Here is a 25,869-nt window from a genome sequence, read left to right on the forward strand (position 1 = left end):
TGTTATATCTATTGTAACACATTGTCTTGCTTAGACCTTTATTATTGTTTTGTAGAGAAGCTGGCCCTATACATTAACTAAGGTTTAACTCTACATTTAAAACAACCTGTAACACTCTGACTTTTTTTTTTTCAGTCATTTAAATTTTCTCATTGGACTTATGCTGAGGGAAGCTACCAAGGGAGTAAAAACTAATATATCCTTTGGCAGATTTAAAGGATAATTCAATTAATGATTTCATAGATTCAGTTCTCTGTGTTCTGTCATATGTAGAAAAAGCTATGGCAATTAACTGGATTCCGTCCATGTACCATGGGAATTCTAATGGCTATGTGGAATACTAAATTAGATGTGTGCTTACTGCCAGTTAACCGTAACACTGGATATGCAGTGGTTGTTCTAATTTTGAACAGCCAAGTTATGCATAAATCTCAGCATATTTTATGATCCTTGAATCATAAGAGTAATTTTTATTAAGGAATACCTATATGTGACTTCTTAGCACACACTGGCTTTCTCTCTAATTTGAGTTTCATTCATGATAAAATCTTTATTGGCCATAAGAAAAATCTGATAAGTAAGGTGAATTATTCATATTTCTAATATTATTCCCCCTTTTCTTATCAGAATATCTTTCCTCCCTCAAATCATACATAAAATACTAATAAAAATATTGTAGCTGTACTTCTAATGGCTAATTTGTCTTCTATTTTTTACGTTATGTAATTGAATTTTTCGTGAATAGGTGTATCATCTTTAAGTATAATTTCACCTATGTATTTAGAAAACAAAGCTTAAATGAACCTCTTTCATAAAAACTTCTGAGTTATCAAAGGAAGAATTATTGGTGATATAGATATATCAGTATTCAAGTTGTTTTATAAATACTAATAATGCCTGTTTATTTCAGAATTTGCATTTCAAAGCAAACCTGCATATACCTAAATAAAATTAAAATATTGGTTTATTAAGATATGATCTTTAAATTTTATATATCCAATACTTATTAGGTTAATAAAGATCTCTTAGAATAATTAAAATAAGGTGCCAAAACAAAAAATTTTGGTCCGGTAAGAAAAAATTGTACAGGACAACTGTTTTAGCATTGATGACACCCTAGTATTTGCATCATAGAAATTAATCATTTTATGCTATCTGAAAAAAATCACAGAAAAACTACAGGGCTACAGTAACCAAAACAGCATGGTACTGATACAAGAGCAGACATACAAACCAATGGAGCAGAATAGAGAACCCAGAAATAAGAACGCACATCTGTAACTATCGATCTTCAACAAACTTCACAAAAACAAGCAATGGAAAAAGGATTCTCTATTCAACAAATGGTGCTGGGATAGCTGGCTAGCCATATGCAGAAGACTGAAAGTGGACCCCTTCCTTATACTGTATACAAAAATTAACCCAAGATGGATGAAAGACTTATATGTAAATCTCAAAATATAAAAACCCTGGAAGGCAACCTAGATAATACCATTCAGGACATAAACACGGCAAAGATTTCATGATGAAGATGCCAAAATCAGTCGCAACAATAGCAAAAGTTGACAAATGGGATATAATGAAACTAAAGAGCTTCTGCACAGCAAAATAAAGTATCAACAGAATAAACAGACAACCTACAGAATGGAAGAAAATTTTTTCAAACTATGCATCTGACAAAGGTCTAATATCTAGCATCTATAAGAAACTTAAGCAAATTTACAAGAAAAAAAAAAACCCATTAAAAAGTGGGCAAAGAACATGAACAGACACTTCTCGAAAGAGGACATACATGTGGCCAACAATCATTTGATAAAAAGCTCAACATCACTGATCACTAGGGAAATGCAAATCAAAACCACAATGAGATACCCATCTCACATCAGTGAGAATCACTATTATTAAAAAGTCAACAACAGCAGACCCTGGCTAGGTTGTGGAGGAAAAGGAACACTATTACACTGTTGATGGTAGTGTATATTAGTTCAGCCATTGTGGAAGACTGTGTGGGGATTCTTCAAAACCTAAAGACAGAAATAGCATTTGACCCAGCAATCCCAATCCTGGGTATATACCCAAAGGAATGTAAATCATTCTAGTATAAAGACACATGCATTTGTATGTTCACTGCAGCACTATCACAATAGTAAAGACATGGACTCTACCTAAATGTCCATCAATGATAGACTGGATAAAGAAAATGTGGTACAAGTTCACCCCAGAATACTATGTGGCCATAAAAAAGAATGATGTCATGTTCTCTGCAGGGACCTAGATGGAACTGGAGGACATTATCCTTAGCAAACTAAGTTAGGAACAGACAACCAATGCATGTTCTCACTTCTAAGTTGGAGTTAAATGATGAGAATACATGGACACATACAGGGGAACAACACACACTGAGAACTATCAAAGGGTGGAGGGTATGGGGGGAGAGGATCAGGACAAATAACTAATAGGTACTAGGCTTAATACCTGGATGATGAAATAATCTGTATACACACACACAAAAAAAACCCTCTGACTCAGGTTTACCTATGTAACAAACCTGTACTTGTACCCCTGAATTTAAAAGTTTTTAAAAAATTAGAATTTTTTTTTTTTTGGCATTAGACTGAACTCATTGATAATTGCTCTTACAATCTCAGCAAAATTATTAGCAGCCCAAGAAACATCAAAGATCATTTAAACAAAGCAGATGATAATAAAATAACTTTTAAGTAACCAGAAATGTTTCAAATTCTGATGCATGTGACGAATTTTGAGATACCAAGAGTACTAACAATAATTATTTAAAGAGGAGATTTGCTCTGATCAAGACTTCATCCTCATTCCAAGGGCAGGAAATTTTTCATGTCCACAATACTAAAACAGAGAGAAGACATCTTAGTGTTGGTGAGCTGTAAATTTGAAATGAAGGGATCTATGTGAATAAATACACTAATTTGAATTAGTCATATATGTTTTAATATCACATTTGACTCAGATTATCTGATCATTATTGTTTTAATGTTGTATTAGATTCAGATTCAATATTATCTCCTCCTTAGGTTCTACTTCAAAATACTGTGATGATGTTACCTTTCATTTTTTTTTGGGGGGGGGGGTTATTTTGCATTAACATGAAGAATACTTTTAATCACCCAGATAATACATAAATACATTATTTCAGTAAACACCTGCAAACAAACAATATGGATAGCTGCAAAGCACCCTTTGGCCACCTCCCTAATCCCAGTCCCCTCCCTCAGGTTAACCATGGTTTAAGTTTGGTGTGTAAATGTCCAGAAATTCTGTTTATTCATATTCATATATATGCTTATAGAAAGAACAGAATTTGTTTTGCATTTTAGAAAAATATATAGATGGTACAGTATTTTGTATGTCTGAACATGTTTTTGTTTTACTCTCTGGCTTGATAGTATGGCTTTAGAATTCCCCATTAAATCATTTTAGAACTCTGAATGCTTTGCTTTAGTCTTCAAACTTTCATTTTCTGTAGAGATGCCTGATCTCATTCTGACTTTCCATTTGTGAGTGGCAGTTTTTGTCCTGGAAATGTTGAAAAAAAATTCTCTTTGTTTTTGTTATTCCAAAATTTTTGACCCAGCCATCCCATTACTGGGTATATACCCAAAGGATTATAAATCATGCTGCTATAAAGACACATGCACACGTATGTTTATTGCGGCACTATTCACAATAGCAAAGACTTGGAATCAACCCAAATGTCCATCAGTGACAGACTGGATTAAGAAAATGTGGCACATATACACCATGGAATACTATGCAGCCATAAAAAAGGATGAGTTTGTGTCCTTTGTAGGGACATGGATGCAGCTGGAAACCATCATTCTTAGCAAACTATCACAAGAACACAAAACCAAACACCGTATGTTCTCACTCATAGGTGGGAACTGAACAATGAGATCACTTGGACTCGGGAAGGGGAACATCACACACCGGGGCCTATCATGGGGAGGGGGGAGGGGGGAGGGATTGCATTGGGAGTTATACCTGATGTAAATGACGAGTTGATGGGTGCTGACGAGTTGATGGTTGCAGCACACCAACATGGCACAAGTATACATATGTAACAAACCTGCACATTATGCACATGTACCCTAGAACTCAAAGTATAATAATAATAAAAAAAAGAGATCAATAAATAATTAAAAGCAAATAAATGGGAAGGAACTGATCTTTTAGAAAAAAAAAAAAAACAGGAGATACAGCTAAGTACCCAGAGCACAGGATCCCAACTGACAGAGGCACTGGAAAGAGAAAACCAAGGGAAATAAATTATCAAAGAAATATTATAAGAAACATTTTCACAACTGAAGAATGTTAATTACCAGACTGAAGCGCCAAAATGAGTGCCCAGCAACAAGAAAGAAATGACCCACACTTAGGATGTCACCTTTCAAAGAGTGTTTTCTCTTATTGCTCATGTGTATACTATCTATGACACATATTTTCTTATAAGCACATTAAGTTATATGTTATTTTAGGATGCTTTGTAAGCTATTCTACATCAGTAGATTCTGGTCCCCTAGGCTTACTGAAATATTTGTAAGTATGTTCAATTATTTGCATGTTTGAAAAATACTAACAGTCTATTTCTAATGTTGTACAAGAAACGCTATTTATTATTATTTCTATTATTACTATTATTACTTGAGATGGGGTCTCGCTGTATTGCTCAGGCTGGTCTTGAACTTCTGTGTTCAAATGATCCTCCTGCCTCAGCCTCCTGAGGAGGTGTGATTACAGGCATGCACTACCACACTTGACTAACTATTATTAAATTGAATAACTAAAATCAAAGGTTTTTAAACGAAGATACAGAAATACCATTTTCTTCTTGAATAATAATAAAACAACTTACAGAAATAGTTTGTTTTTCTTATTAATATGTGATGATTATCCAAGCAAGTTGGAAACCACTTAGAGAAAAATATAAATGTGCATATTTTCACAAAGGTGAACACTATTTTAAAACTAAGCACATTACTCTTTTGACCATGCATTTAGCGTAAAAAACACACAATTTTACATTATACCTAGAATGTAATATTTCCCTGTGCTTTTGCTTTCTAGAATTGCATGCATTTCTTAAATGTAGTCAATGAGTTGTTTTTATAAATTCTTGAAATAATTTGAATAAAGAAAAATATATAAAAACTCAATTCTTGTCTTTAATGTAATCCATTCTAATTAACATATGCTGAATATGTTATTTGTTCTTTTTAAAAGGATGTTCACCAATAGTTACATAAATTTATATTAAAGTGATGTCAAATTAAAATAATACTATGAAGTTCACTGGATGTATTGCAATGGTCTCCCTACTGGTGTTTATCCCTTGCTTCTGCCTTCGTACCCCTTTCAGTCTATTCTCAGCTCTGTAGCAAACGTCATTCTCTTAAAATATGATCTGAGAAGATTGCTTGCACCTCTGATCAAAACTCTCCAGTGGCCTCTCATCCTTTTTAAAGTCCTCCTTAATATTATAAAGCTCTATATTAGTGCTATTAATATAGACAATGGCAATGGGAGCCACCTATGCAATGTTAAATTTTCTCAGAGCCATACTGAAAAAGAAACAGAATAAAGGTCAAATTAATTGTAATAATATAATGAATATATTTAGAGTGGTATAATTTCAACATGTAGTCAATATAAAAAAATAGTAGCCAGGTGGCGCGGTGGCTCACGCCTGTAATCCCAGCACTTTGGGAGTCCAAGGTGGGCAGATCACGAGGTCAAGAGATTGAGACCATACTGGCCAATATGGTGAAATCCTGTCTCTGATAAAAATACAAAAATTAGCTGGGTGTGGTGGCACGTGACTGTAGTCCCAGCTACTCGGGAGGCTGAGGCAAGAGAATTGCCTGACCCAGGGAGGCGGAGGTTGCAGTGAGCCGAGATCGTGCCACTGCACTATAGCCTGGCGACAGAGCGAGACTCCGCCTCATAATAATAACAATAGCCATGATACAGAATCAACCTAAGTGTTCACCAATGCATGAATGGATAAAGAAAATGTGAGACATGTACACTATGGAATGCTATTCAGTCATAAAAGAGAATGAAATCTTATCATTTGCAGCAATATAGATGAAACCGGAGGACACTGAGTGAAGTAAGTCAGGCTTAGCTAAAAGGCAATATTCTCACTTATATGTGGGAGCTGAAAAAAATTGATCTCATGGATGAAGAATAGAATGGTGGTTACCAGAGGCTGGAAAGGATACTGGGCAGGGAAAAATAAAGAGAGATTTGTTAATTGGTACAAAATTACAGTTAGATGGGAGGAATAAGATGTAGGGTTCGGTAGCACAAGAGGGCAACTACAGTTAACGATAACTTATTGTATATGTCAAAATAGCTATAAGACTTAGAATGTTCCCGATATGGTTTGGCTGTGCCCCTACCCAAATCTCATCTTGAATTGTAGCTCCCATAATTCCCGCGTGTCATGGAAGGGGATTGGTGGGAGGTAACTGAACCATGAGAGTGGGTCTTTCCAGGGCTGTTCTTGTGGATAGTGACTAAGTCTCATAAGATCTGATGCTTTTTTAAAGGGAAAGTTCCCGTGCACACACTCTCTTGCCTGCCACCATGTAAGATGACTTCGCGCCTCATTTGCCTTCAGCCGTGATTGTGAGGCCTCCCTGCAGTCATGTGGAACTGTGAGTCGATTACATCTTTTTCCTTTATAAGTTACCCAGTCTCGGGTATGTCTTTACTAGCAGCGTGAGAACAGACTCATAGAGTTCTCAGCACACAGAAATGATAGATGTTTGAAATGATGTATATCCCAGTTACCCAGATTTGATGATTACACATTTTTTGCTTGCACTGGAATGTAACATGGACCCCTTAAATACATACAACTAATACATATCCATATAAATTAAAAAAAAGTAACAACATTAGTGAGATATAGTGAGATATTTTATACCTTTATTTTTTTTGTTCTAAGATTTCAAAACCTATTGTGTATTTTACACTTACAGCATATCTCAAATAAGCCACTAGATTTGTACTGGGAAAGCCTCTTCTGCCTTTGGATTTTATATAATGTACAACTGAATACGCAGATTCACATACCCAATTTGTTTCAAAATTACTAAAAAGTTTTCCAATAACTAAATTGAGCATCATATTTTACATTTGAGTTAATTAAAGTAAAACAAAACCAAAATTTCAGTTGCTCAGTTGTACTGGCAGCACTTTTAGTGCTCCAAAGCCACATGTAACAAGTGGCTGCCGGACTGGACGGCATGTCTCTATAACATCTGGCATCTTGTTAACTTCACGGCCTCATCTTCCCCTCCTCTGTGACCCTTGCTCATTCAGCTTCAGCAACATTAGCCTCTGCGCTGCCTCTTGAATTTCCTAGAATTGCTCTTGCTTGAATAATCTGCCCTTGTTCCCTCTGCCTGGTATGTTCTTTTCCTACATTTGCAGCTGGTCCCTCTCTTACCATATTTTCTTCATCTATCCAAAATTTCACCCACAGGCATATACGTCTGATATGGATTAAATTGTTCAGCAAAATTCCACTCCAAAAGACCTCCGAATAGAAGGCTAGTGTATTACCCTGATGAACTGATGTTTGGCTTAGCCACATGACATTTTTGGATGTGATGTGAACAAACACTCTAAATATGTCTTTGTTGTTGGGCTTATTTTCTTGTGCTTCTGCCATCACCATAAGATGATAATATCCTCTCTGTACTCACTGCTTCCTCAGCTTGGTTATATGTGTTACTGGATCCATACCAATGAGTCAAGCATTGCTGTTTGAAGCCGAGCTCCTTATTCAAACCTGGCTTTGATCAGCAGTTTCCAACGTGATAATTATCGTATGACACTGTGTTTTGGGGTGTTTGTTATGCATAATTATTATGGCAAGCTGACTGATGTGTCTCATTGCACTGTTTTACTTTTTTCTTCCTTAGACTTTCTCATTGTTTCCTACATTATGCATTTTTCTACTTTATTTTTTAAAATCATTGGTTTCTCTTGCCAATGTCCATGAAAGCAGGGATGTTTGTTTGCTTTATTCAATTCTATATACTAAAATCCTAGAAAAGGGCTTGGTGTGTACTATATGGCTGATTCATATTGTTGAAAATATTTAATTACAACCCTAACCACAGTATGCCTTAATTCATAGATAAGTCTCTTTCACTTTACAAAATAGGAAATTGAAACTTGGTAATTTAAATGAATTAACCAATGTTTTAGGATTAGATCCACATGAACAGTGTGAGGCTGAGATCACATCATGTTGAGCATTTACCGACTTCACTGACTTTTTTTGTCTTGAATATCCTGAAAGATACACTAAGACTTTGTGGCAGATGACTTACTGTCCCCTCACGTTGTGGAAATTCTGTACTTCTCCTATGTGTGAGGCGCCTTCTCTGGTAAACCCAGAAAGCTCACTGCTATGGACTGAATGCTTGTGTCCTCCCTAAATTCCTATGTTAAATTCCTAACCCTCAAAGTAATGAATGGTCTTTGGAGTTAGGGCCTTCGGGAAGCAGTTAGGTTTAAGTGAGGTTATGAGGATGAAACACCTGTGATGGGATTAGTGCCCTTATAAAAAGAGAAAGGGACACCAGATTTGTGTGTGTGTGTGTGTCTGTGTGTGTGTATGTGCACCAAGTAAAGGCCATGCCATGTACATGCCAGTACATAACCAAAAAGAGGGCCCTTACCAATCACTCAACCCTGCTAGCATCCTAATCTCCAACTTCCAGCCCCTAGATTTGCAGAAATAAGTGTTTGTTGTTCAACCCACCCTATCTATGCTATTTTATTATAGCAGCTTGAACTAAGATATTCATTGTCCCGCCAAGAACTGGGATTCCTAGGGCAAGTCTTCATTCCAGAGAAAGGATAGAAAGCAAGGGCAAGGTTCAAGCAGACATCAGTATTCCTGGCTGTTAGAGTTAAACAGATGCCAGGAGGCAGTGATAAATCCAGTTACAAAATATCTATTTTTATTGATTTGTTTGCTGTTTGTTCACTTCTAAGGCTTATCATCTCAAGGATTGAGTATTTCCTAAAGTTCCTTAAAAATTTTCATTACCATTATCTCTGAAATACATTTTAACAAGATCTGATCTGAATCAAATAAAACCTGTCAGAGAGACAAAAATGTTATAAAACGAGGATAAACGATAGTATTGATGCGCATGAAGAATGTGGTATTTCACATTTTCCCAGGGGGTTCACATAAAGTTTGGGTTAAAAATGTACAGCTTAACAATAAAAGACTTTTCACCTTTCTTTTTTTAATGTTCTGTTCTTTTTATCTTCTGGATGAAGAGATATGCTTTACATTTTTCTCAGTTGCTGTCCTTGAAATTACCATACTGGACATAAAACCTAAATAGTTGCAGGCAGTAGAACCAATTTATGTCTGCAAATGAGCCATCTTCTTTAAAGTTTCATTGGCTTAAATGTGCTATGGTGAGTGTAAAAGTCAGGGTCATAAGACAAGATTTTAATCGCAGATACAAAATATATGTCTGCTACGACCAAGGAATTTTTCTAATTTCTAAGTGTTTACTGAAATAAGTTTCATTAAATGTTTAAATCATGTTCGCATCTTATTTACCTCGTCCTATACATCTAACCAATCATGCTAGTGAAATCACTGTTATATTGAGAGAATATATATTCACTGTTATATTGAGAGAATTTGAGTTAAGTATTACTCAATAAAGCACACATCTATTAATTATATGGACAGCATGTAAATAAGTAACATGATTCTGTGTTATGGGATTACTTAATGTAACCATAACCTAGAATGTATCAGATACTGCTAAATCTCTCTTTTATGCCACAGGAGAAAATGCATTTACAAATCACCATTATGTCTAAGGAGAATTAAAGGCAGGTGCAGCCAGCTCAAATAGAAAAAAAAATGTAAATGAAATTTTCTAATATTTCTTAGCATGCATTGTTAGCATGTAACTGTTAAATTAAATGTATACATAAAATAATTGAGTCTAATTAATAGTTACTATGTAATGATTACCTAGTCACAACACTTAATGATATTCTAATTGTAATCAAATGTACTATGTAACCGGTGCTTACTGCATTAAACTGTATATCACATGCCTGTTATCTCCTTTGTTTTAGAAATTGGAACTTTAGTTCAACTCCCGCTTCTTAGTAAAGTAATGCCTCTGAAATGTTGAAAATGAACTGGCAGAATGCCAAGAAATCTGCTTAAGCTGAAACACAAAAGAGGTTTTTTTTTTTTTTTTTTTTAATTTATTTATTATTATTATACTTTAAGTTGTAGGGTACATGTGCATAACGTGCAGGTTTGTTACATATGTATACTTGTGCCATGTTGCTGTGCTGCACCCATCAACTCGTCATTTACATCAGGTATAACTCCCAATGCAATCCCTCCCCCCTCCCCCCTCCCCATGATAGGCCCCGGTGTGTGATGTTCCCCTTCCTGAGTCCGAGTGATCTCATTGTTCAGTTCCCACCTATGAGTGAGAACATGCGGTGTTTGCTTTTCTGTTCTTGTGATAGTTTGCTAAGAATGATGGTTTCCAGCTGCATCCAAGTCCCTACAAAGGACTCAAACTCATCCTTTTATATGGCTGCATAGTATTCCATGGTGTATATGTGCCACATTTTCTTAATCCAATCTGTCACTGATGGACATTTGGGTTGATTCCAAGTCTTTGCTATTGTGAATAGTGCTGCAATAAACATACGTGTGCATGTGTCTTTATAGCAGCATAATTTATAATCCTTTGGGTATATACCCAGTAATGGGATGGCTGGGTCATATGGTACATCTAGTTCTAGATCCTTGAGGAATCGCCATACTGTTTTCCATAATGGTTGAACTAGTTTACAATCCCACCAACAGTGTAAAAGTGTTCCTATTTCTCCACATCCTCTCCAGCACCTGTTGTTTCCTGACTTTTTAATGATTGCCATTCTAACTGGTGTGAGATGGTATCTCATTGTGGTTTTGATTTGCATTTCTCTGATGGCCAGTGATGATGAGCATTTTTTCATGTGTCTGTTGGCTGTATGAATGTCTTCTTTTGAGAAATGTCTGTTCATATCCTTTGCCCACTTTTTGATGGGGTTGTTTGTTTTTTTCTTGTAAATTTGTTTGAGTTCTCACAAAAGAGGTTTTGAGCAAAAAGAGGCTTAATCTTCTAACACCTTAAGTTTAGTGCTATTACAGTAAATGCTGCTTCTATCAAATTATAAATGGTTTGACTCTTCTCTACTCACTCTTAGCAATATTAACCTGTAGTTGCTTGGTACAGGTAGTATAAGATTGTTCTGGGGTGTGTGTGTGTGTGTGTGTGCGTGTGTGTGTGTGTTTAACATTGTGTAATATCTTTGTAATTTTTTGTCTCCATACAACTTTGATGGCAATGATGCATAACAAAACTATTCTGAACTTTACTAATAGGAAAATATTTATTTACAACAATAGCTTTCTGCGGCCTTTCATATAAGGTACTAAGAGGTTTATTACTATTATGAATTTGTTGCTAAATAAAATATTTAATGACAAATCAGGTTTCAACTGCCAAAAAATATACTTATTAGACAACTTCCGCATATATCATGGGCAATTGATTGCAATATACAACTAAAAATGTGTCATAATCTTCACATAAGAAGAATTAAGATTTAATAAATAGTGGTGGCATAACTGTAAAACAAAAAACAAGTTTCAACTTTCATAATACAATCATACAGGTTTACTAGAAGTGTAACTAAAAGAGAGGATAGGCTAAATTTTAAATTACAATCATGGTAACATATTCCAAATGGTTATTTAACCCAATATCCCACTAAATGTAGACATATATCTTGTGATATTTTCTCTATTTCTATTACAAAAAATGAAACCTCAACTGTAGCAACTAATGAAATTAATATTAAGAATTATATTACGGCCGGGCGCGGTGGCTCACGCCTGTAATCCCAGCACTTTGGGAGGCCGAGGTGGGCGGATCACAAGGTCAGGAGATTGAGACCACGGTGAAACCCCATCTCTACTAAAAATACAAAAAATTAGCCCGGCGCAGTGGCGGGTGACTGTAGTCCCAGCTACTTGGGAGGCTGAGGCAGGAGAATGGCGAGAACCCGGGAGGCGGAGCTTGCAGTGAGCTGAGATCCGGCCACTGCACTCCAGCCTGGGGAACAGAGCGAGACTCTGCCTCAAAAAAAAAAAAAAAAAAAAAAGAATTATATTACTTTCTACTTAAGTATTCATCAATCTTTCACTAGCATATTTATATAATTTACCATAAGTGAATTTTCTATCATCATATTCATCTACTTTAAACATTATTTACTACGTGATTTGGTCTTTTAATTAATTATAAGTCACTTAGAAGGTAATAATCTTGTATCTATACAATAGTGAAGAGGCTAGGCAAATATACAAGCAAATCAGTATCATGCTAAAGTTAAAAATGTATTCTTAAATGTAGCAAAAGTTTGGAAAAGTGAGGTAGATTTCCAATATATTTGGTATTTTCCTGGAATTCATTAGTAACTTTGTGAAAAATAATAAATTTTCATGAATGTATGTAAAGAAATACTATAAAAATTCAGATTAATCAAAAAGGAAACTAGGCTGCTAGAGACTCACAAGTAATTTATAACAAACATGGAAGACGTTAATAACCAGACACTCTAAATATGGCATTCATCAAGCATAGGTTAGATCCATAAGAAAAAAAAAAACTTTCAATAGAAATAAAAAATAAAATATGTAAATAGAATCCATGATAAAATTTGAGAATTTGTTTAGTGATCTTAAAGATTTTCTTTTGCTTTATGTGAAATTCATTCTGTATGAGTAGAAATAACATTTTAGAGTTAAAGGATACTATTTAAGACTTTAAACATATAACTCTAAATTCAGCTAAAGTTAGAATATCTTTCAAATTAAAATTTAAAATACTTATATATCTACCAGTAAACTTATTACAGTTTTCACGAAGTTTTTGTCTATATGTAAACATGTCAACAAACACCAGGCTAATGAAGAAAATATTAAACAAAACTGACTGTCCAAAGGACTGATACACTGACAGAAAGAAAAGATACTTAAACATTTTTAAAAATTTTGTAGTTTAAACATCTTACATTACAAACATAATGTTTCTGAGAATATATGATGTAAAATACTCTAACCAATTTGAATAATAAATTTTATAAAAGAAAAATAATAAAAATACTGCTGAAAACTGAAACTAAAACATGTAGGTTATTGGTTACACATATCAAATATATTTACGCTTTAAAGTTGTATTAGAAGTAGAATATATAAAGATTTCTCATTATGTAATGGCAGCTGAAACCCAAGATAGTATATCTTCACTACTAATAAGAATTTAGAACTCTGAAAATAATATGAAATAAATTTAAAAAACAACTATCCAAGAGTTCTTAAGAGGAAAAAAAAATCAGGAAGATTGTGATGGAAAATGAAAACTAGTTTCCATTTTTTTTCTTTATTTTTCTCTCAAGACTTTTCCCAGAGGACAAGCCCTAGTTGAGGAGGTTCAAAGTGATCATGGTAACTAAAACTTGTCCAGAAGGACAGAGGTATCTTGGAAAGAAGCATACATCATGTTGGAGAGTGTGAGGGTAATCTCAGATAGGAGACAGAGAAGGGTATGTCAAAATTCTGAGTATAAACCCACAGAAATTTCAGTCTATGCCCTAGCTCTGCATGCACAAGCCAGCATAGCAAAAACTTCGAGAAATCACTAGAGGTTTTGAGTCACTGCTGACAGGATGGAACACAGAACTTAGAGGTGATTAACTGCTTGAAAAATAAAATCCCCAGATGTTTATCTAAAGATGTAGAGAACGCACAACATAATATTTACAATATCCAGGACACGATTCAATATTTTTTGACAATCAGAACAATGAGGTGAATTGTAAAGGAAAAATACCACGAACATATGCAAATGCTAAAATGACCTAGATGTTGAATTTATCAGATAGTAGATTTTAGAGCAACTATTTTAGAGCAGCTCTGCTTATCATTTATGAGGTGAAGAAAATGTATATATTCTAAAATAGATAGAATGAAATGGATCAAACTATAGGACTTCTCAGTAAAAAGACAGAAAGAATAAAATAGAGCAAATTGAAAAATTGGAACTAAAAAAAAAAAAGTATCTGGGGCAGTTACAGTGGCTCCCGCCTGAATCCCAGCTCTTTGGGAGGCTGAGGCAGGTGGATCACGAGGCCAGGAGTTTGAGACCAGCCTGGCCAAGATAGTGAAACCCCGTCTCTACTAAAACTACAAAAAAAAAAAAAAAAAAAAATTAGCTGGGCATGGTGGCACGCACCTGTAATCCCAGTTACTCGGAAGGTTGGGGGAGGAGAATTGCTTGAACCCAGGAGGCGAAGGTTGCAGTGAGCAGAGATCACGCCATTGCATTCCAGCCTGGGCGACAGAGCAAGACTCCATCTTAAAAATAAATAAATAAATAAATAAATAAATAATAATAATATCTGAGATAAAACCAAAAATTCACTATTGACTCAACAGCAGAAATGAGATGGTGGAGTAAAGAGTCAGTTAATTTGAAGAGGAAATAAGAGAACATTACCTAATTGGAAGGGCAGTGAGAAATGAGATAGATAAAACTGAGAGGTATCTCATGAGCCTGTGAAACAATTTCAAAGGGTATAACGTATGTGTACATAAAGTCCCAGAGATGAGTAAGAGATTACACACACACTCACAAATTGAAGAAATAGTGGCCAGAAAGAAACCGTGGCTCAAGCATGTTGACAAACAGAAATCCCCACATTCCAGAAGCTCAGTACACTCCAAACAAGAAATTTCAAACAAGCAACACTGAGACTCATCCTAATCAAACTGATAAATAACAAAGGTAAAGAAAATAGCTTTAAAGCAGTTAGATAAAATAATACATGGCACATGAAGGAACAATGAGTCAATTTATGTGGTTTTCTCTTTGAAAACATAGGAGACTACTTCCTGTGTCCAAGTGTTCTCATTGTTCAATTCCCACCTATGACTGAGAACATCAACATGGCACATGTATACCTATGTAACAAACCTGCACGTGCGCACATGTACCTTAGAACTTAAAGTATTATATATATATAAAACAGAAAACATAGGAGACTAGAAGATAGTGAAACCCCAACCTTAAAGAAATGTCAACATAGAATTCTCAAGAGCAAAGAAAAACAATCCTTCAGAAACAGGAAGGAAGAGGTGTAGTGGACATTTGAGGAAAGATAAATAAATGGAATTTATCTCCAGAAAATCTGCTCTCAAAGAAATGGAGAAGAAACTTTTTCAGATGAAAAACATAAATTGGGATCTTCAAAAATGAAGGGAGAACAAAGAAACCACATATAGATGAATATGTATAAAAATTATTTTTCTCTTTAGTTCTTTAAAATATTTGTAACTACTTAAAAGAAAAATTATCATAATTCCTGATGGGATTTTCAATGATTTTAGCAATGTTTCACATTTTATGTAAAGTGTCAAAATATGAACTCAAGTCTATTTCAAGGAGACTCTCAAAATGTAGGTTTGTATCTTATAATTCCTATAGAATCATCTAAAACCAAACAAAATGAAACAAAACAAAACCCACAAATATTGCCAATATATAAATTAAAATAAAATACTAAAACTTTGAATAATTCAATAGAAGGCAGAAAAATGGGCACAGAATGTGAAAAAACATAGGAATAAAACAGAAGATAAATAAAAATTGTAGGCCTAAATGAAAGAGTATCAACAATGGGATTAAATTTAATAGACCAGTGGATGGCAAATTACAGCCCATGGGCAAAGTCTTGCCCAAGGGCTTCTTTTATATGTGGCTTAGAGATGAGGATGGTCTTTACTTTTTTTGTGGTTTACGAGAGAAAAAAAAAAATAGCAGAGACTGTATGTAGCCCAGAAAAAGTAAAATATTTATTCCCTGATCCTGTTAATTACTGACTGCTTGTTTAAACACTCCAATTATAAGGTAGATTTACAGTCAATGAGAAAGCAATATTCTATCATATGCTGCCTAAAACGACACATTTTAACTTCACATAAAAATGCAGATAGGTTAAAAGTAAATGAATGGAAAATGTTATACAAACAAAAAGCATAAGAGGGCTAACGTAGATATTTGATTATTAGCTAAGATAGGTCAAGTGAGAGATCAGCAGAGAAAAAGAGATATTTTATCCCAATAAAAGGGGAAATTCATAATGACACAAACAGGAGGGGGAATAATGACCTCCCAAAGATACTAACATCTTTACCTTCAGAAACTGCAAACATATTACCAGCTATGACTAAAGTAAAGATGTTGACATGAGAAGGTTATCTTGAATTATCCAAGTGGATGCAATTAATTGCAAGAAAGTCTGAGGCAGAGATGGACTTGTGAAGGAGAAAACAGGTCAGAGTGATACGATGTGAGAAAGATGAGATCTGCCGTTGTAGGCTCTGAGGATGGAAGGAATCCATGAGTCAAGGAATGTGGGCAGCCTTTGAGAAGCTGAAATAAAGCAAGATAACAGAATCCTGGAGCTTCCACAAGGGAACACAGCCCAACCCACACTCGATTTTAACCCACTGAGAATCACTTCAGACCTCTGACTTCCAAAATGGTTAAGACAGTAAGTTTGTTTTATTATACAACTAAGTCTTTTGTAATTGATTACAGCAGCAACAGGAAAGTAACACAACACACAAAGTATAAATGTGTATGTGCCTCATTGTAAGCCTCCAAATGCATAATGCAAAGATCAACAAAAGAGAGAAAAAAATAGTTCGCAGTCGTGGTAGAAGATTTTAATACCTCTTAATGTGATAGAAGAGCTATATTCAAAATTTTGTAAGGACAGAAGTTTAAAACAATGCTGTGATGGTTAATACTGAGTGTCAACTTGATTGGATTGAAGGATGCAAAGTATTGATCTTGGGTGTGTCTGTGAGGGTGTTGCCAAAGGAGATTAACATTTGAGTCAGTGGACTGGGAGAGGCAGACCCACCCTTAATCTGGGTGGGCACCATCTAATCAGCTGCCAGTATGGCCAGAATATAAAGCAGGCAGAAAAACGTGAAAAGACTAGACTGGCCTAGCCCTCAGCCTACATCTTTCTTCCATGCTGGATGCCTCCTGTCCTCGAACATCGGACTCCAAGTTCTTCAGCTATGGAACTCGGACTGGCTTTCTTGGTCCTCAGCCTGCAGATGGCTTATTGTGGCACCCTGTGATGGCATGAGTTAATATTCCTTAATAAACTCATATATATATGAGTTTATTATATATATATAAAATTCTGTAATATATTGTGTATATATAATTTATATAATATATATAATTTTATATATATATATGTATATATATAAAAAATTCTGTCCCTCTGAGGAACCCTGACTAGTACAAATACCATAATTTACCTTGATCTAACTGACATTAAAACACAACAACTACAGAATATATGTACTTTTCAAGTATAATCATCTATTCACCAAATAGTATGGTTGAATATAAATCAGATCTTAATACATATAAAAATAAAAAATAAAGTGCTTTCTGAGCACAACTGAACTAAATTAGAGCTCAATAACAGCAAAATATCAAGGAAAAATCCAAATGTCGGAAAGTTAAACAGATTCTTATACATAGCTATGAGCCAAAGATGAAATTAAAAGGAAAATTATATTTTTAATTGAATCACAACAAAAATGGAACATACTACAATACTGGGGGATTCAGTTAAAGCACTGCTTAGTGAAAATTTGGAGTTATGTGATTCTATTAGAAAATAAGAATTATCTAAAATACTATACTAAGATTCCACCTAAAAATCTACAACAAGTGAAAGGTGAATTCAAAATACATAGAAGAAAGGAAATAATGAAGATAAAGCCGGAATCATCAAACTGGAAAACAGTCAGATTACAGAAAATATGAATTAACAAAATGGACTAATACTCTGAAATGATCAACAATTTTGTCAAACTCTTAGCTAGAAAAAGAAAAGTCCTTTCTATTAACTAGTGCTTGATCAACTAGACATAAACATGGAAAAACAATGAATACCTACTCCACAAAAATGAAATCAAAATGAATCACAGCCCTAAGGTAAAACTAAAATCTACAAAACTTTTAAAAAGAAAGCATAGACGTAAATTGTCATGGCCTTAAATTAAACAATATTTTTTTCAGAAAAAAACACTAATAGTATAACACGTAAAAGTCCAGTTTGATAAATTTAATAAACTAGACTACAGCAAAATTATAATTCTTTGCTTTTGAAAATTCGAAATTAAGAAATCAAAGAAAAATATTTATTCCACAGAATAGTACTTATATATCACAATCTTAAAAATTTTTGAAGTACACAATCTTCAAAAATCTTCGCAGAGGTTTTTTGTCATAGTAGTCAATAACTAAAAACACATAAAATGTCCATCAATAGGTACTAGATACACAAACTATGTTATATCTGTATGATGTAACAACAGGAACAAGTAGTATAAATTACTGATGAACACATCCACATGCCAATGTCTGCCAGCTGTGAAAGCTCAGCAGAGACAATTCCAATAATGTGAGAAAATATTTGCAACCCACACATCTGATAAAGGGTTAATATCCGAAATATACAAAGAACTCAAACAAATCAATATCAAGAAAACAACCTGATTTTAAAATGGGCAAATTATCTTTAACTGATATTTCTCAAAAGAAGACATACAAATGGCCGGCAAGTACATAAAAAAGTGCCCAGCATCACTACTCATTAGGGGAATGCAAATTAAAACCACAGTGAGAAATCACTTCATGAGAATGGCCTTATTGAAAGAGATGAACAATAACAAGTATTGAAGTAGATAAAAAGGAACACTGTTGTTGGGAATGTAAATTAACATGGCCGTCATAGAAAATGGTATAAAAGTTCCTCCCAAAAAGAAAATGAGAACCACCGTATAATTCAGGAATCCTTTGTCTGGGTTTATACCAAAAGGAAAAGAAATCTATACCTGGTAAAGGTGTCTGTAGTCCCATGTTCATGACAGTATTATTCACAACAGCCTAGATATGGAATCAACCTAAACGTCCATCAGTGAATGAAAGGATAAAGGAAATGTAGTATAGATACAGAGTGGAATACTATTGAGCATATAAAAAATGATAAATCTTGTCATTTGCACAACATGGGTGAATCTAGAGGACATCGTGTTTACTGAAATAAGCCAGACACAGAAAGACAACTACCTCATAATCTTCCTTAACTGTGGAAGCTTATAAAGGTTAACTCACAGAGAGTAAAATTATGTCAGCAGAGGCTGGGGTGTGTGCACGGGGAGTAAGGAAATGGGGTGTTATTGATCAAAGGGTGGACAGGCAGATAGACAGGAGAAATAGGTTTTGAGGGTTATTGCACAGCTGGATCACTACAGTCAATAATAATGTGTTTTTCAAAGTAACTAAGAGTAAATTTTAAATGTCTCACCATAAAAATAATAGGTAGGTGAGGTAATGGATATGTTAATGAGCTTAACTGAATCATTTAACACTACATACATATAAAAAAAATCACATTGTACCCCATAAATGTATGCAATCATCGTTTGTCAATCAAAAATAATGTTAATGTTATATTTTTAAAAGCATCACTTTTGTACACCTTAAATATATACAATTCTTATTTGTCAACTATACCTAAATAAAAGAAAATAAGTATATTTCAAAGCCAATAAAATAAATTAAAAATAATACTGCATAATTCCATGTATATACATTCTTACATGCAAATGTAAACTAAATTATAGTGATCAAAAGTAGGTAAATAGATGTCTAGGGATAACTGTAAAAAGTAGGGACAGATTTTAAAGTGACTTGAGAAAATTCTTGAGGGTGGTGTAAATGTTTATCTTGAAGATTATGATAGATTTGGTGGTATATACACAGGTCAAAACTCACCATATTTTACATGATATATGGGCTTTTATTGTACTTAAATATATTTGAATAATGCCTTAAAACAGATGATATTTATTTTCCTAATTATCCCCACTCAAGTAGAATAAATTTAAATGTTTCATTTTGGAAAAAAAGGAAAAATAGTGAAGTGTTATCAGAGCCATTCAACTAATTTTCAACAATATTTGCAGAAAAATAATGTTTAGGGAAAACAAAAAGTAGTTACATTTAAACGATAGTTTAATAGTAGGAAAAATATTTTTTTTTCAAAGTATATTAACCTAGTTACCCTCTAATTAACATGGTGGCAATAATAATCTCAGGGGATATTCAAAGAATTCTCAAAACATCCTTTTACAAATCAAGACCTTTCATCCCTGTTTAAAAAAGATAAACTAAACTACATAATTTTCTGGTGAGCTTAAGTCTACACATTTACCTCAGAATAATTAAGCAGAAACATAAACCAATATTTAAACCTATAAAGAAGGAATGCAATGTGATCCAAAGCAACTTGTACTTTGTTAGAAATCAGTCCTTGAAAAATAAAGTATCCAATGTACATTTTTCTGTTAGTTATTAATTCATGGTATGAATAGATTACAACAGCAGATAATTCAAATTGTAATATACAGTTGTTTGCTTATACCATTATTTTCTACCTAGCTAAAACCAATAACGAAAAATCTCATGTAATTATATATCAGCATTTTACATTATCTTTATATTTTCTTCATTCTCACTTTGAAATCTAAATACATGCTGCGGTTTAATTTAAACTCCAGTTGATGGTAGATTTCTAATAAAGGCGGAGCTATGTTTTATTCATCTTGGTGTCCATTATCACTGAGCACAAAACCTGAAGCTTAACGTGGACCTAGTATGGTTTTTAGAACTGTTTTCAATCAAGTTTTACAACATAAACATATATAAATTATAATATTAGTTTAGGTTTTCATTTGTTTTATACAAATACCTACGCTGTCATGCATGGACAATAATTCAGAAATCCCAGGGCATCTTTGGAGAATGTGGATACGCTTGAATAAAAGTATCTTTAAATGCTTGAGTATAAATAGCTCCCAAGAGTCTCTTCTTTAAACCCTTTTATAACTAAGGAAATTGAGGACCCAGGGACACATAACACACTATTAATTAGCATATTAGCTAGTCCTGTTATTCTGATACTAGCATATCTTATATGAGCCACTCTGCCTTATTGTGCTTTGGAAATATCAACAGTGCTCATTTCTCATAAACTCCACTTTTCTGTGTACCTGCAACAGAGATTTAGTACTAATCCTATGATATATCAAATGTTTTAAAATATAAATGAAATGCAAAGAAGAAAAGCCCTAAATACAGTTTCATTAAGATAATGTGTTGCCACTTTGGGAGGCCGAGGCGGGTGGATCACGAGGTCAGGAGATCGAGACTATCCTGGCTAACATGGTGAAACTCCGTCTCTACTAAAAATACAAAAAACTAGCCGGGCGTGGTGGCGGGCGCCTGTAGTCCCAGCTACTTGAGAGGCTGAGGCGGGAGAATGGCGTGAACCCGGGAGGCGGAGCTTGCAGTGAGCCGAGATCACGCCACTGCACTCCAGCCTGGGAGACACAGCGAGACTCCGTCTCAAAAAAAAAAAAAAAAAAAAAAAAAAAAGATAATGTGTTGCCTAGGACTTTTGTAGGACAGTAGAAGAGACCAGGATGTCTCATATAAATCATATCTTGGCATTCTTAAGGTTTTCTTTTATTCATTTAGATTCACATTTTAAAAAATCATAAAGTAAATTTTGGGTTAAAAATACAAATTTTAATTAAAAATATAACAAATGTACTGTAAATGTGTAAAGCATTTATAATTTGCTAATGATATTGTTGATCTGAAAAAGAAATATACTGTAATAATGGAAAAAAAAGCAGAAAAATCTATCAGGGGAAAAAGCTAAATAAGTTATTGGCATCACTTCCTCCTTTGTGTGTTCTCAATATTATCAATGCTTTTCGTTTTTCTGTTTTTTAGAAAGTGTGAGGGAGATAAAGTGCCTTTTTTAGAAGCTGCCTAATATCAGCAAATGAAGTCAGTAATTTGTGTCAGAATGAAGTTGCCTTCTATTGTTGACTATCTTTCATAATCCTTTTTTCCTTTAGAAGTTTCTGATTGGTTTTTCCATGAATTTCTTGACAAGCACAGTCTATAAAAATGTAAAATAATATGGATAACTTATGTGTATTCTTGAGAAAATATTTTCTTTCTGAAGGCATTCTTGATAAGAGAATGCATCTTGTTTCACAGTTACCATTGCATTCTATCAATATTAATGTACTAGACATGCTCCAATAGAAATACTTTGTCAATAAGAATATCTCATACATTCCACTAAGAACAGCTATGTCCTTTCAAGCATCAGAGACTTTCCAATATTGATGCTTCATAAATATTTATTGAGAACGATGTTAAGTTTCTTCCTTTTTAAATAGCATGTATACTAAATTATTTTTAAATTCCATGCAGTGACCAGCGGGGTTTTGTGAAAGCTTGACTTACATTAGCCCTCGCATTTCCCAAATCTCACATAGTTATGTACATTTTTAAATTTATTTTAAAAACTATCCTCATCATGGTCCTTTCTTCCAGACAGAAAATAAACACTATTTTGATAAGATATCATATGAGTACATTTCACTGCATTTAAAATACTATTTATAGTTTCTGAAAATGTAAAATAGTGTAACAATTTGAATAAGATATGTAAACACTACATATGTGAGACATAATCATAAATATTATAAAGAAATAAAAAAACTAAAGTGATACTGACCAATTACTGATAATTAATATTTTTCAGTTTATATTGTGTTTTGAGTTCAAAGTTGCAAAAAAAGAAAGTCACCAGTTTCAGAAAAAGCAGTATCAAAATGATGAAATATACAGCACTGTGGAATGTCTCGTAATATCCACTAGATGTCTCCAATAACTGACTGAATGATTTTCCTATATTTTCTCTAAAGCTATGCATTAAATACTGAAACATGAACTACATATATATTCTGGTTTTCCTCTAAAAATCATATATTTTAGATATGCATTAAAGCTATGCATTAAATACTGAAACATGAACTACATATATATTTTGGTTTTCCTCTAAAAATCATATTTTTTCAAAGCACACAAAGTTCTTTTAATGAAAATACAAAAGGAAAGCAACTTACATTCAATATCAAGGTACATGCTCTTTTGGTGCCCTCCAATTCTACTTGCAGCTTCACAGTCATATCTCCCTGAATCTGACAACTTCACATCTTTAATATGCAGTGACGAGCTTCCATGCTGCCCTTTGACTTCGATACGGCCGTCTGGGCTCTGTTTACATCGATTCAGGAAAAAGAAAGATTTTATGCTTGTGTGTGCAAAATGGTGACCAAACACATAACATTATGTTACTTCCTATGTTTCTCGGGCAAAAAGTAAAAAGAAACCATTCCTGATGTAGAAAGTATTTCTTGTATAGCTAAGAATAAGTTTTTTTTAAAAAAGCACACTTTTTACATTCTCATAGCTTCATGAAGGTTTCATGTACCCTGGCTGTATAATGATAAAAAGCATTTCAGTGACTCCAAATAAAACCCAATCACTCAGCCTGATGTTTGAAGACCTCTCATGTGGTATCACCTTTCTGTCCAAGTGCACTTTACAATTTAGATGTCATCAATTCCAATTATTTTGAATTACTTGTACTCTCCACAATATCCTGTGCTTTGAATAAATACTCTTCACAGATCTGTTTTACACTTTTTCCCTTTTCTTCTCTCTCTATTTACATGGCAACATCCTACTTTCCTTTGAGTTACTGGCAAATTTTCATATTATATTAAAAATAGTTCCTGATTGCCTAAATAAATAATTATGACTTATGTGAACTACATACTTTTCTTGGAATAAATTGCTTTTTACTAAAGTCTTGTTGGAACTTCAGATTTCATCCCATAGTGTGATAGTATAGTTGAACAAATGTGAGAAAATATTTATGGTACTTCATGTAAAAATCATTTAAACTTCTAGGACAGAAACATTATATTCCAATATTTTTAGAAAGCAAATTATGTTATAGTAAAATTTACATGCAGTTGCATAAAGAAAATGTACTCCTGCAGCTATTATTTACTATGGGTTAAACATTTGTACTTAATTAACTTTATTGGAATATAACAACAAAATACGTTATTAACAATGCAAAGCAAATTATTCATTTTTATAAAGAAAATGTAATTATTTCACAGTATTGAAAAGTAAATTTTAAAGTTACATGATCTTCGCTTGAAAATAAACATGTTCTCTTGTAATTACCTGTTATACATGATAAGGTTTTGACTTGTGAAAAACTACTGGTGTATATAGATGTTATCAGTACAAATGTTGGCATTTGAAAGTTATTATCAATATACCTGAAATTATTAACTTAAATTCTGGAAAAACAGGCACTTTGCCCAAGTGTGTGATTCCTAGGAAAATTAGAAGCCATTCTCAGAATCACCATTGGCTCTGTAATGATGCGCAATATGCATTTGAGTCAAATACTTGCACTAAAAGTCCAGGGTCATTTTTTTTTTTTTTCCGTTTCTGACATTCTAAAGGACATGTCTCTCTTTGTGCTACAGAAACACATTACAAATATCAGAAAGAAAATTCATTTATATCTTGGCTCTGATTCAACACCTACTGAAGATTCATTTAATGCATCTGATCCTTGATTGAGACAGGTTAATGGGCATTTTAGCTGTCTGTCTAGTATTTCCAGGTTCTATCACAGAATTAAGTAAGATGATTAGAAAGCAAAGTGTCTGACTGTACATTATTATTCCATCCTTTACAAAAATGCACTCTCTGAAATTTGATTTGATCTTATGTTCTTTGCCTTTCTAGAAGGTCAATTTAAGAACCGCTTACTTAAACGGTTTTTCAATATTTTTAAAATATGATTATTTTTAGAGTTTATTGTCCTTTCAAAAATCCCTTAATCAAATATCTATGTGATAACCACTTCCTGAGCTTATTTCCAACAAAGTTTTTTTTGACTATTTTAATTGTCAAACAATTGAAATTATATAGTGTGTCATGTTTATAGGTTATTTTTTGTGACCTCACCTGACTAGACATTTATTGCCAAATTTAGAATCTGATTATAGCTCACAGCATATTTGAGGTGGCCAGTATTACAGAACTTTCTTTTCTTTTCACTGTGTCATGGAACATTTTTAGAACCATTAACTCCTTTGGCCTTTTGGGAGATTGATGGATCATGTCACTTAATCATTCAACAATTATTTTGTGTCTGTGTGTATGTGTGTGTTTGTGTGCGTGCGCACATGCATTTTACAATAAGCAGCCAGGCACTGGAATGCAGTGCTGAGTGAACTGTAATAGTTTATATCCTTGGTGGCATTAAAGTTAAACAAATAAGATAGATACTAATTTTACAGTATAATACAAATAAATGTGAAAAGTACCATGTAGGCAAACTGTATCTTTCTAGGAGTAAGTGGAGGAATGGGGTAGGTATGTTTCCTGATAAACCAAAGTGTGGATTGTGATCTGTAAACAGTGAAAGAAGGATGGTGTTGAGGAAAGGAATTCCAGGCAGATGCCCTAAGAGGACTTAAGAAAGAAGTGAGAGAAGCAAGAATATGATCAGAAGAGAGTGGGGTCATGAGGTTCTCCTGATGATGGACAGACAAATAGACACCACAGGCAGAACCCAAGATCAATGCAGATCCACAAAAGAATATGCACCCCAGGTGGACCCCTGCTTTAGATACTCTGTTTG

At 33.9% G+C, this 25,869-nt stretch overlaps 1 protein-coding gene across 3 annotated transcripts in view; it reads right to left on the bottom strand.

Annotated features, from left to right (window-relative positions):
- NCAM2 (neural cell adhesion molecule 2) overlaps positions 1-25,869 on the bottom strand; it is a 579,719-nt gene that overhangs the window by 138,138 nt on the left and 415,712 nt on the right. For all 3 annotated transcript variants that reach the window (XM_001106060.5, XM_015133085.3, XM_077997926.1), the window contains exon 9: positions 23,258-23,408. In XM_001106060.5, coding sequence (XP_001106060.1) covers positions 23,258-23,408 — 151 coding nt within the window. The remainder of the gene's footprint in view (positions 1-23,257; positions 23,409-25,869) is intronic.

Source organism: Macaca mulatta, chromosome 3, assembly GCF_049350105.2.
Source record: "Macaca mulatta isolate MMU2019108-1 chromosome 3, T2T-MMU8v2.0, whole genome shotgun sequence".
NCBI lineage: Eukaryota > Metazoa > Chordata > Mammalia > Primates > Cercopithecidae > Macaca > Macaca mulatta.